General features: G+C 26.6%; 1 protein-coding gene across 3 annotated transcripts in view; it reads right to left on the bottom strand.

Annotated features, from left to right (window-relative positions):
• The window catches only part of LOC147803240 (uncharacterized), a 66,247-nt gene that overhangs the window by 10,737 nt on the left and 40,720 nt on the right, over positions 1-14,790 (bottom strand). For all 3 annotated transcript variants that reach the window (XM_087150632.1, XM_087150631.1, XM_087150630.1), the window contains 3 exons: positions 3,795-3,966; positions 1,203-1,316; positions 771-875 (listed from right to left, as the gene is read on the bottom strand). In XM_087150632.1, coding sequence (XP_087006758.1) covers positions 771-875; positions 1,203-1,293 — 196 coding nt within the window. In that variant the 5' untranslated portion in view covers positions 1,294-1,316; positions 3,795-3,966. The remainder of the gene's footprint in view (positions 1-770; positions 876-1,202; positions 1,317-3,794; positions 3,967-14,790) is intronic.

Consider the following 14,790-nt stretch of genomic DNA (forward strand, 5'->3'; position numbering starts at 1 on the left):
CACTATTCTTAATGATGATTTGCTATTTAGTAAGATTAACTAAGTAAGTTTAGTAAGTAAGTTAATACTGTGAGTAAATATAAGTAAAAAGAAACAGGGAAAGTAAAATTATAAACTAAAATAAATATTTCAATATTTTTAATTTTAACCCTATTTAAAAATAAAACTTTGAGGAAACAAGAGTCAACATTGGTGATACTGAGCCAAGGGTAAACTGCATTAAAAAGTAAGCTGATTAAATGGTACTAAAAAATGAAGAGGGAAAAAAAGGAAAGATAGCTTCTATGCGTCTGATCTGTGGGACTTGAGTTTATCTCAGTCTAGCTAATCTATTGAGAGGTTGAATATTAAAGACTGTAAATTTTAATAAAGACTTATTGATTTAAATGGGATTGACTCATGTAATGAACATTTCATCTAGAGGAAATAAATTTTAATAAAAATTGTAAATCGATTTTGTGCTACAGTATTTAACCTTCCCTCTTTATGGCTACATATACTCAAGGCTATTTAATCACTTCTCATTACATTATGTAAAACAAAAATAACATATTGAAATTTTAAAAAATATAATAAGAGAAATTATTTTCAACAAGCATAAATTCAAATAATAATAAAAAGTAATTAAAAACAGATTTTTGCTCAATATGTAAAGTTATTACAAAGAAGATAAAAGACTGCATAGACCAATTTACACCCACATCAAGTAGTTTTAACTGCAACTCTAAATAACATTATACATAGGGGGAAAAACATAATTATTAAATTACCTTTAATTGAATGTTGAAATTTTGTGCAGGTGGAATAATGGAAAGGTAACCAATCAGCTCCTATCGTGAGGCTAGGCCTGCACACGCGAGTTTGCAGTTTCCAACCTATAACAGAAATATATTGAAGTACTTCTTTATGTAATTGTATTAAACAAAAAAACAATGAAATTTAATTAATATAAAAATAAATAATGCTTCACACTGAAAAAAAAAGATACTATTTTATTTTTACAAAGTGGCATGAAAATTTCAAAATTTTACTTTTGTTCATAACACATATATTTATTTCAAATATAAAGTTTTTATATATTACTTAAAATATTTGAAGATATTATATTTGGATTAAAATTAAAAGTACATTTCTTGTACATTGTAGGAATATAATTGAACATATAACCATTAATCTATACATGACTTTTAAATGCATAATACCATTCAAACATAATGGCTCAGACACTGCATGCTTGGTTTGAACGGTTCCTTTCCATTTCAAAACCTCCCCATAACCTGTCTCGGCACTCATAACATTTTCTTGAAAACAAAAATCTGAAATTCAAATACAGAAAAACCTTTAAAAAAACAATAATAGAAATGAAATTTATAAATGTAACAGCTATAAAAAAGTATACTTTATATTGACAGAAATTTAATATTAAATGCATTCCATTCACTAATGTAAGCTTATTTTCCTAAACAAAAACAACCAACAATACCTTCTTTATTTCTAGATATTAAACTCATTTCTAAAAAAAATAATTACGATAGGTTTTTTTTCTTTTCTTTCAAAAAAGCAAGTTCTAAAAATTTAAAAAAAAAATTAAAATAGAAGCTAAGAAACAGTGTTGTTTGTTTTTTTAAATGTTTATACTCAATAACTTTAAAATAGCATTTTCACAAAAGGTAAAGGAAAAAAGTTGAGCTTGCAAAAATGTCAAAGAAATAACTGACACAAAAAAATGTAATAAAATAAAAGGAGGTGCTTTGGATCAGAATTTATCGAAGAGTTTTAAAAAAAAAATAGCGTACTGGCAAAATAGCAAAAAAATACGCTAGTGATGAAATACTGAAAATACTTTTTTTCTTAAAAATGTTTATACTCAATAATTTTAAAAATAGCATTTTCACAAAAGTTAAATGAAAAAAGTTGAGCTCGCAACAATGTCAAAGAAATAACTGACACAAAAAAATATATATATAATAAAATAAAAGGAGGTGCATTGGATCAGAATTTATCAAAGAGTTTAAAAAAGAATAATATACTGGCAAAATAGCAAAAAATACGGTAGTGACAAAATACTAAAAAAGTTTATTTGGAAAAAATTGTTCTCATGCAATTTTGAAACTATATTTCTAAATGATGAACTTAAAAAAATTGAGAATTTATATTGATACAAAAAATAAAAAATAAAGCTTAACATTAAATTGTAAATTATAATGTAGTTGTCTAGTTTTGATATTATAGAGATAATTATTAAATATCATAGAAGATTAAAAAATTTTATTATGAATCAATGTCTAATAATAATAATAGATCAAAGTTCAAAACAAAAATAAAATAATATCTTTAAATGTTATTATTAAAATAAAGTTATTAAAGGAAAATTTATGAAATTTTCAATTCAAAATCATATTTCATGTTTTTCATTTTGCAACTTTTGAAATAGAAGTAGTGAATATAATGAGAGCAAGGGAAGATTCTGCTATTTTTTGTATTAGTTAACAGATCTTAGATTTTAAAAATTGAGAATGTTGGGTAAGAATTAATCACCCAATATGGATTTTCTCAATCCTTTATTCAGTCAATTAGGTGGACTTTATTTCTACACACAAACAGTAATTTTTAATTACTATCAATAACCGTCAATTTTCAAGTAGTAAAAAATAGTTTATTCATAAAAATCTATCAATTGCAACAGGTTTTTGGTTTTATAAGTAAAACTTAAAACTCACAAACTAATTTTAAATTAAAGGATACAAAATAAAAACAGATAAATAAAATGAAAAAAAAAATAACAATAATAATGTCATTAAAAAACAACCTGTATACAACAGAAATATTTAATAAGATGCAAAAATGTATTTAGAGACAAAGACACTCATAGTTGTTTTAACTAAACTATAAGAGAAACTAAATATATTTAACTAAAAAAATTTGTGCCATAATTTTAACACAAAATAAAGACTAAGCAAACTAGAGTAAAAATATATAACAATTCATTAGTAGCCTTTGTAATGGGTACTTTTTTATGCTATAAATTACAGCTTTTACCCCAGAATGCATACTCATAATAATATTGCTAAAATATTATGCCATAATAATTTCGTAACAAATTTAGCAAGTAAATAATATCTGCATTCTTGATTGTAAGAGAAACATCCTTCCATTCTTTCGTGGAATGTTTTATTTTATCTCTAATGAAATCAGCAAGTCATAAATGTCCTTCTCATTTAATGAATTTTCAGATAAAGCAATGCTTCGATTCATATACAGTATAAATGTTACTTCCATCAAATTGTGAACCAAACTATATTTTTCGAAAAGAAAGAAAAAATGTGAAATATTATAACAGATGAAAACTGGGAAATATAATAGATTGCTTAAAATAGTCTTAATTAATATTAATAAACATTCAAATATTACAGAACGCACAGTTACCAAAATCATTTTAACCTTTATAACTGTTAATATAATAAAATTGGAGATTAATTTCAAATTAGTTTTTAGATAAGAAATTTATAAAAATTTCTGAAATTTGCATCAGTAATTTCACTAATAGTTAGAGCATATTAAAATATTAAAAGCTAAAACATTTAATTCACTCAAATCATTAAAATTACCCCCATTAAAATTAATCATTAAACACTTTTATTACAAAATTGTTTTTTTTTTTTAAATTTATTAAGTAAATTCATCATAAATTATAATGGAAGAGAAATATATAGTTATGGTTATTTAATCACAAGAAATCTCATTAAAATTAAAATTTAACATTTCATACAGAATATAGTAACAATGTAACTCACCTAATATTATGGAATTCTCAAAAAAAATTGGGTAATTTCTTTTTAATATCTGCAGTTACAGATGTCATAAATTTCTTAAATGTAGCTTTTGTTGTTATGAAATCTAATTGAGAATAGTCCCTATATTTTTCAGCTTTCATACCATGCACAGTCATAACATAAGTAGAAACATCTGAAATTACATGACACCATTAATTACATAAGCTATAATCAGTATGCAAAAATTATTTAAAATGTAGAAGAAGGTAAAAAGTTATGATTAATCAAATGAATCATTGAGACAATCTATTTGATGTATCATATATCCAGTATGCAGGGTTGCCACAGTAAATAATGAACAAAAATAGTTGCTTTTAGTATCCTCAAGCATGAAAATAGTTGCCTCAATAGGAGCAAAAATTTATAAAAAACAGTAGCCAAATAATTAAAATTGTAGCTTAATTGCCAAATCCTATGATAAGGACTGGTTGATGTCAGAAATTTTAAATCGTGATACATCGTCCGTTAGACATCGCGATTTAGCATATGTTCAGAAATTACCTATGGGAAATCAATCAAAAATAAATAAAAAGGAATAAATCTATTACAAAAGAAAATATTAATTCTAAACATATTCTACTATAATATCAATATCATTGCTTAATTTTTTCAATTAAAATAATAAAGAAGTCAAAAATAAAAGCAAACCCAAGATTTATTTCATTCTTCTTAAATTAAAAATGATTTAAGATTTATTGGTTTAAAAATAATAATACAGTAACAAAATATTTTACATACATGCATTAAAAAAAGTGGAGAAAAAAAACCCATGTTTTTGAAACATCATTAGACCATCTCTTATTTAATTATTTAAAATAATATAAAATAGTATTAACTAATGGTCAAATTCTGTACTGAATAAATGTAAAAATATTTTTACTTATTTATTATTATTTTCGTTTTTGAAAATAAAATTGACTAAAGATTTATTTCTTTAAAAATGACACTGACTATATCTAACAAATTATAAAACAAACAAGTATTGAAAGAATTTTAATAAAATTTAAAAAAAAATACTTTAAGTACTAATGTTAAATTATTAAAAAGCTTATTATTATATTAATTTCTTTACAAATAAAAACAACTGAACATTTATTGGTTTAAAAATAATCAAATTATTATACTTACCTACATTAAATAAACTTGAAAAAAACTAACTTTTTATAACAAAATTAAATACAAAACACCCCTATTAAATTGTATCGGTTAAAATAAAAAATAATTGAAAAAAACCAATGAAGAAACTTTTTTAATTTATATTTTATTTTCATTGATCTATTGAGTTCAGAACGAAAGTTTAAGATAACAGCGATTATGCAGTAATCGCAAAGTAACAGTAGGTCTACGAAAAATAAGTATAAGTATAAAAAGAACTTCGCTAAGAGTAAAAAAGTCTCCCAATAGTCGCCTATTCCTGAAAATAGTTGCTTTTTTAGCCTTTTCACGCAAAAAAAGTCGCCATAGTCGCCTAAGGCCGAAAATAGTAGCAAATAGTCGCATTTTAGTAGCCTGTGGCAACCCTGGTTTTGCATATTTGGATTCTAAATCTTCAGAATATTGGGAGTCTTCGCAATAAGGAGATTGTGGATTGAAAATTGTTTTCGTTTTTTTATCAGTCTAGGAATCTGTGTTAGTTTCCTATTGCTCATTTGTAGAGCCCAGATTTTGAAGATCCAAGAAATCTAAAAAAAAATGGCAAAAGATACCTTTGAAAATAGCAAAGAATGCAACTGATTTGAAAAAAAATGTCCCTTGTAAATTATACAAGATTTAAATCTGAAACATATCTTTCCTGAAATTCCATATAGGATGCAATTGTATTAAAACATTTATATTAAGAGAATATATGCAATTTTCTCTAATTCAAAATAAGAAAGGTAAACTACTTTGATACACTGTCAAATCGAATTCAGAAACTAACTTTTTTTTAAAAAAGAAAATGCACTCCTGTACCAGCTGTAAATAAACTAAAGAGCTAAGTTATTTTCAGCTAGAACTACAGGAGCTAAAAGGAGTGAAAGTTGTAAAAATGAGTAAGTAGTTCTACTTAAAAAAAATGCCCCTAAAGCAGCAAAAGTGTCTAAAATGCAGATGTCATTAAAATCCAGACTTTACTAAAATAATACTGTAATATAAACTGTATTAATCTAAACCGTAACTGTAATATGAACTTATTGTAATATAAACCGTAATATATATCTGTAATTATTTAAAGACCAATATGACTGACCCTTAACCTTGTAAGTTTGAACTCAATCTAGAAAGCGAGTGAGCCCCTGGTTGAAGTATTGGGAGAAATGTACCTTCGTGGAGGACTTTTTGATGGTGCTAATCCGCATTTGCGTTACATGGAGAGGAAAACCACGAAAACCTCCCATAGTTAGCCTGACGGCAAGGGGACTCTAACCTATGATCCGTCTACTACTGAGGATATTTTACGTCAGCACTTTAGTCGGTGCAAGCTGGGTGCTGAATTCGTATCGACCTGCCATCTCTGTGATTCGAATCCAGTTCCCTAACATATTAGTGGCGAGAAATATGAATCTTTACCCACCTTCCCTGCTACTGAAAATATTTAATATTGTCCATATTTAATTTTTTTAAGCTTAATATTTATCTAAAACATATATCAGCAACGCGGGCATGGGAATTGGCGTGTTTAAAGTTAAAATTGAATCTTTTATTTGACTTTTAAAAGACTTATCAGTCATACAAATGCGCGAAAACAACTTCTTACTGAAATTGAGGCATACAATACTAATTATTTAGAAACAATTTTCTAAATATGATTTAATGTATTTGTGTATCGAAAAGTAAAAGCCGATTAAATAGAAAAAAATTTGGTGGTGTTTTATCTAAACCTTTTACTTTTCTTCTTTCAGTTTTGCTATTAAAACTTGAGTTAAAATTTGGAGACTACTTATGACCTACTATGGGTTGATATTTGGTCAAAAATAGAATGAAACGCTTGTGGTCGTAACTATTTTTATTTGCTTGGACAAAATTTCGAGTGCGCTGTGAAGTTTCTTTATATTGCAAATTATTTATTTTTAACGCTATTCTTTCGAATTTCACTAAAAAAAAAAAATTTGTTTTCCTCCCGATTTGTTCAAGCTTTCGTGAATCAAATATTGTTTTTACCTAAGGGATCTTATCGTTTGCTTTCCAAAGTTCTTGGAATGATTATAGTTTAACTTCTAATTGGAAAGGTCTGAGTTCAAAATTCAAACTTTGTAGTTCCAAACACATAAATTAGCATAAATTTAGGAGGCAGGATTTATATTAAACATATTTTCATATTTTTTCATTATTTTGTATTAATTTAGGTCAAAATAAGTAAAAAAATATTATATTCAGAAATTTAATAATTTATGGTTATGGAATGGGGCATGTCCCTTGACAAATATAGACTCACTTTCATATAATAATGTTTTCAACTTGCACTTCTTTGCAGTTATTTAGAGAAACAGTAATTCAGCATTGATATTTCGGTAATTTACAAAATCATTGGATGAATTTTTGAATATAAGTGGGAAAAAAAATGTATACTACTTTTTTTTAAATTTTATATTTTAGTATAAATATATGAAAACCGTCCTATAATTTGACAGTCTTTTAGAAGCTATTGAACTGTTATCATAATTAAAAAATACCAGAATATGTTTTTTATTATAATTAGAACATCTAAAAAAAAACATAAAAAGGGACACTGCTATCCCATCTGCGTCAAAAGGTAAAGCTAATTTTTGCTTTATTTCTTCATTGACGTGTTACTTAAGACTGTTTGGTAGGCTAACGATTTCCTTCGCTTAGCTTAAAGTTTGAGACTAAATTCCTAGGATAATATATTTTCAGAGTTCTAAGAAAATCACACTCTAGCTACAACTATCTTTTAAGAATGGATTAATAAAGGCGTTTGGCACTCAAATGTGAGATAACAATTTGTTGTCCTACGTTATTACAAGCTAGCAAAATGTAAACTTTTTTTTATAATCGAAACTCAGGTAAAGCAAGTTTATAGCAAAAACCGATTTTTGAGGGTCGGATAGCCATTTACTACTATTGGTTTGTTAACAAAATTAACTTTCCTGGTTGTCATCTTAATAATTTTGCCATAATTCATTGTTGACGTTTTCTTTTTCCAACAGTTTTTAAAGGAGATAAGGATTTCTATAATAAGCTTTATGTTATATACAAAATTTACACTTATGGTTTTTTAGTTAGAAATTTGTTAAACATGCTTATGCTATTACTTATTTTTGGTGGATAAGCAGACTACGAAAATGTTTGTTGTGCTAAAGTTCTCAAATAATTTCCTTCAATGGGCAAACGCTTGAATGTAAAGTTGAATTTTTGAATTCTAGGCCAAAAATTAGCCAAAGGTTGTTTAGACCACACATGTTTTACCGGAGGAACAAAAGAAAGCTTTTAAATTAGGAAGTTAATTTCAAAGGACGATTTGAAAGTTCAAATTTGTGATATTTTAGTCAATAATTATAACTTGTTTTAGCTCCTGCTTTTTTTTATTTTATTCTTTTTTTAATTCTACGCTAACTTGTCATGCTCAATTTTTCGCGGTACAATTCAGAGGGGGAACAGGTCGTCGCGAGCACAATTCATCCCGGCTACAATTTGTATTTTTCAAAATTTGTCACGAGCACAATTTCTTGCGGATTCGATTATACACGATCTATTTACGAAGACATTGCATTGTTTATAAAAAGCTAACTAAATATTTGATTTGTAGCCGTTAAAATAATACCAAAGTATCTGATTTGCTTATTGTTACTTACAAGGGGGCAGAAATACATGCGCAAGACACCATAATTCTCTATTCTCAAATTTTTTTATTGCAAAAAATGTAACAGAAAAGGCAGAAAAAATTAGAAAATTTCATATTTGTAATTAAAGTTAAATTTAGGGAAAGAAGTAGAAAAAAAATATCTTTATTAAATCTTAGAGATCAAGACATTTGACTAAAGTAAAAAAATCACAAAAAAGCCCTTAAAGAATATTTAACTTAAAAATTTACAAAATAAACTAAAATGTATTTTTAGCTTTATTTCAAGCTATTTTATAATTTATTTGAATTTATTTCTAAAATTACACTATTACAGTCAAAGTCACAGCAGAAAAAAAGATGAGATTTCTTATGTAAGCACGAAAAATTGTCCTTAATTATCGTTCTTTGCTGAGAGGGTACATCAAAATAGCGGGAAACATGTTTACGTAACATGTGAACGGCCCTCTTTTAAATTTCTCTTAAATATAAGAATAAAACTTAACATTCCGTGATAGTTAAAATTTATCATTTCAAATAAAAATTTGCGAAAACTTTCGTAATTCTCAAACACTATACAACTCTGGGGTATCTGTGTTTAGATAATTAAAAAAACTAAGTTTATAAATGATAATAAAGTGTGAAATTTTGAAAATAAAAAACAAATGTTAAAAACTTAACTAGCTATTACTATTTGAAATAGTAGATTTAAATAGCGCAGGTGCAGAAATAAAGTTTTCCCCACAAATTAATGTGGATGTCGAATTTGAATGTGGTTAAAATTTCAAGCGTTATTGATAATTTATTAAGTTTTTGTTCGGAATTTTTAAAAAAAGGATTTGACTAAGGAACGAATAATCTTGTACAAATTACAATGCAAGAATTTGCTTTTCTTATAAGTTAAAAATGTTCCAGTTATTATTCTAAATTACTTTCAAAGAAATGATATCTTTTCTTTCTGTACTAATGCTTTCGGATTTGTTTAAATAGTTCTGGAGATTTGGAAGCAAAAAAGTAAAATTAACCGTAAAAAACTCGAAGGTTTTCCTATTTAAACTATTTGGAACAAATTTTCTTTTATTATATTTCGATATAAAACACATACATTTATAGATTGTAGACTGAATTAAAGAGCTCTGTTGTTAGCAGGAAGGAAATTTGATTTACCGAAATGTTTGACTAACAAGTTTGCAAGTCGTAATAAATTTTTACAAGATGAAAATAAACTAATGTGCAATAACTTTTTACGTCATAGATAACAGTGAATGCTAATTTTAATATTAAGTTGTAAGGTTTTTGATTTCATGAAAAAAGCATCAATTTGCAACTTTTCAAAAAAAAATTTCTATAACGTATTTAAAATTGAACTTCGGATTCTGTATTTTCCACCATAGTTTAACAAAAGCAAAGACATAGTTTAAAAGCAAATATTTTTCGTGATGTATCGCAAAGAACTTTTGTAATTTAATTTTCTTTAGATTTAAGGTTTATGTAAAAAAACACAATGCTTCGGAATATTGAAAATAAAATCATGAAAATTATTTGAAATAACTCTTTACAGACAATCAAAAGTGTTTTTTTACAACCATACAAGCGCATAAAAATTGAAAAACTAAGTATTTTTTACATTAAAAATATAAGTTTTTGGATTTTTCTGAAAGAAAATATACTTTGTTATAAAAAAGTTAATAAAATAAAATATTTACCAAGTGCTAGAATGAATTTAAGTAGCATGCCATGCTTTAACCAATTACCAAGTTTTAAATTAATGGGTTTATTAAAAGTCGAAATATTTGAATTGAGAAAAAACAGAATAAAAAAGGAATAAATAATATCTTATATTTGGTATTTAAATGCTGAGCATAAAACAAGTTACGGCCCGCATTTTTTTACCTACTGAAAGTCGATGTAGGGAAAAATTCTCTAGATTCTTTTAGGGTGCATGATAGATATGTGATCGAAAAAATGTACATTCTTTTGAAGTACAAGCAGGAATTTTAAAAATAACAGTACAATGTTTTAGTTAGGCAGAACATTAACTTAAACATTGGTTGAACACGCATTGCTTTTTACGTTTAATGAGTTCCTACAACGGACTTACCAATTTGACGGCAGACAATGTTGTTGGTTGAATGGCTTATAGTGTTTTAGATGTTAAGATCATAATTTAGTTGAAACTTAATTTGATCATAAATATTTTTGACGGGAATGCTAAAAATCATCTTATAGTTTCTGAGAAATTGACTTTTACAAAGGTCGCTTTTTTAACCTAACTATTCGACCAATTTCGCTCAAATTTTGTAATTTGCCATGTAAAATTACATCCGTTAAAGTAATGTAAAAATTGCATAGTTTACAATTCAAAATCTATCTGACTTTTATTAAAAATAATAAAAATAAACATTTACAAGAAGCTATTTTCTGAATGGAATTATTTTTGGATAAATGAGTTTTATAACTGTAACTTAAAATATCGAGTGCACTAATTAATTAATTTATTTAAGGTCACCCTCTCTAACCATTAAGACTGGGTCATAGAATGTGAAGATCAGAAATTACTCAGGGTGCTCCGTTTTTATTTATTTTTTATTTTGTTATGCACTGTACAGTAATGTTACCAACTATGATACCTCACAGAAAAAATTTGACCAATAAATAAAAAAAAGTTATTCAAGATGTCTAATCTAGCACAATTTCCACACTAACTTCCCTTACTAATTTTGCATGTAAACAGATTAAAAGCTATATTTGAACTATGCTTAAATTAGCAAAGAATATAAATGTTGCAAAACATAGATTAAAAAGTGATCATTTTTTGTTGCATATTGAATTTTTTTTACATTTATTTCATATTGTGATTAAAAAGTTTTCCTAAACCATGAAAAAGTATGAATTAATTTCTTAAATACAAACTTTAATATTAAATAAACTTTACTAATAAACTTAAACATATTTCTTAAATATTAATTAGACACTTACAATAAATGCCTGTAGTAACCTGCACATGGATTATCTTCAAAATATTGGCAAATTACATTGTAATATCTTCTAGCACTTTTGAGTTCTTATAAAGCTCTTCTATGAGTAAAAGACCTTTTTAAGAGCTATTTAATAAATGTTTGAAACTCAACATTCTTACATAAGCAAATTTTTTTAATTATAGTACTTAAGGGGTACCACTCACTCCAAAAAAAAAAATTTCACACTGAACTTTCTTGACTAAATCTCTCGGTCTAGTTTTGTTTAGCAGGATTTTCAGAAATTAATAGCTCACTGACAGCAAAATGTTCCTTTTCAGAAAATGATCCTTACATTATATCAATGACTTGTTTATTTTTTCTTACAAAAAATATTTATTTTTCTTCATTATATTAGTCTATTTTTACAGCAAACAAAACAAATCTAACAATTAGCTTACTATATCTTTTTACAATAATCACCGCCATCTCTACTTCTATTTCACATTAATTTCTTATCTTAGCTAACTATTAATTAATTTCTTTTCTTAGAGTGAATAAATTTCATTAAAAAAAACAATCTTAATGTAACTTTTCCGAGCATTTCCAAACATCAGAAGGATAATACAGCAATAATTATGAAAAAGAGTAATTTTATTTATTTTTAGCAGAAAATAAGAGTTACATTTTTTAAAGAAAAATAAGGAAAAAGAAAGTTTTCGACTAATTAATTTAAATATAGATTTCAATTGGCGGACCAAATTTAGATCACTGATTATTTTCCCAAGACTGAGGAGTGAGACCCATGAATACTCCGAATTGCAATATTTTTAGATCCTATACGTTTCTATCACAAAGCTTTAACTAAAAAATATTTTTGAAACAAAATATTCATTTGTGGGATACGTACATACTTACGACGACTACACACAGTATTGCCAGATTAGGGGTTTTCCTCCTATATTTAGGGGGATTTTTTTTTTTTATCTTCAGTGGGTATTTTAGGGGAATTTGTTTTTAGGGTTTTTTTCAGGGTTATTTGTGAATTTTACTAGCTTCATTTTGGTTACGTTCGAATATCAATTTTTATAACTGAATGTGTGAGATGGTAATATGAAAATCAATATGTTAAACCAAAACAAAAAGATTTAATTTTAAAACTCCTTTGTTGAATGTAGTAAGTTATTACTTAGCTCGATCAACCTGTACGTTTGGTGAATTTGAATTCAAATTATTTAAAATTTTTAATGTGCACATGGTTTAAAAATGATGTTGGTTAAAGAAAAGAAGTGCCTACAAAAGTACAAGAATGATTATGAACACGAAAAGCAGTTTAAAGGTTAATTAATAGTACAATTGTTCATAATTTTTTCTAATTATCAGCACTTCATTTCAAAACAATTTTGAAATGATGTGCTGATAATTATTGAATTTTGGCTACGACTTAAATTCTCTTACAGTAAATATTGATTCCGAAATGTTAAAGAAAGATGCATAAATTTTGTTGTTAAATTGAGCGAAGATAAATGCAGAACAGAATAATTTCGAAACATTAGTCTATAAAAAAGTTTTCACCGGATTCAACACGTAAATTTGTTAAGGCAAATATTGTTGCTTAATTTTCATCAATTTGTATTGATGTCGATGGAATTTACTCTCGAATGTAGATGATTTGAATTGTGATTGTACAGAATCTTTATGGGTAAAAATCAGAGAAATTAAAAATTCTTGTGGAAATTTAAAACATATTTTGACTCTTGTTTTAGCTTTATTATGTATTTCGTTTTCAAATGCAGCTGTGGAGAGATGTTTCTCCTTATTAAATATTATTAAAGACAAATTGAGAAATAAAATGTCTATAACTACAGCTGATGCTACTTTGCGCTTTCGATATGAACTTTCTAATAGTTGTCAAAATTTTGTACCTACTTCTTCTATGTTAAAAATGTTTAACAACGAAAACATGTACAAATCAGAAAGTATTGACGAAAATATGTTGGATATTTTATCAGAAATTTAAGTATAATGTTAGAATTAAAATATTAAAAAGACTATATCGTTGATAGTAAAATATTTATGAAAAAATGTGCGAGTCAAAAAGTATTGAAAAAAATATCTTAAATATTTTAATAGAAATTAAAAATAATGTGACGATTGAAATGTAAAAAAGATTAATTTGTCGATAATGAAATATTAAAAAGTATTAAAGCAACGTTTTCTATACATTATTTAACTTTTGTACTATTCTTTAATACTTATACTTTAAGTTAAAAATTTTGGTTTTTTTAAAAAAAATTTTAGGGGATTTTACAACGTCATTTGGGGGTGAACGGTTATCGGTACCTGACAACACAGTACGTGCTGATTTGCGATCGCAACGCTCGAGTACGCCATCTGGGAAGAAGACCTGTTTCATATCTTGACCCTCCTTCCTTCCTCTCTTCTCTGTTGTTTAGTAAAGTACTACGATATTCTACTTAAGCGTTTTGCTACCCAAAGAATCCGAAATAATTCCTGAAATAGTGAAACACCAAAAATGGCCTTTTAAAGTACTTGGTTGTTAAAGTAGCTGCTACCATTTTAGTATTCAACATCACTAAAATTTTAAGTTTCAGTAAGATATGATACACGTAGTTGCCAATTCTCCTGTATTTACCAGTAGCCACTACTGGATTTTGCCATTTTCTCCTGGTACAATAAAAAATCTCCTAGTTTTTGTACATTTTAGAAAATTTCCTACAATTGAATAAGTTTTTGAAAAATGAGCTGTTTTTCAAGATGACAACAGCAAAGTTCATCGGGCTGGATGAATATGTCACTGGTCTTATGAACACTCAGGCACTCAATTACATCTCGACTGCCTTGTAAAATCACCTGACTTGAACCCGATTGAAAATTTGAGGGACATGTTGGAAAAATGGGTAAAACGCCGAAATCAACATCCTTGCAATTTGGTGGATTTGCTCAAGATCAAATCCTCAGCGAATGGCTTAAACTGGATTCGACATACAGTACAGAACCCGTTATCCGGAAATCAGAAAACCGGAAAACCAAAAAACCGGAACGAAATTCGATAAATTTTCCCGCAATTTTTAAAACAAAAAATTTTTTTACCTCCTAAGATTTAGGATTTTTCTTTCTTTTTTGAAAGATGTTTACCTTACCATCATTTCAGAAATAATCATTAGTGTATTACCTCATCGTTTTTTCTTATTTTTAA

The sequence above is a fragment of the Parasteatoda tepidariorum genome, chromosome 9 (genome assembly GCF_982258835.1).
Source record: "Parasteatoda tepidariorum strain Cologne lab strain chromosome 9, Ptep-v5.0, whole genome shotgun sequence".
In the NCBI taxonomy this organism is placed as follows: domain Eukaryota; kingdom Metazoa; phylum Arthropoda; class Arachnida; order Araneae; family Theridiidae; genus Parasteatoda; species Parasteatoda tepidariorum.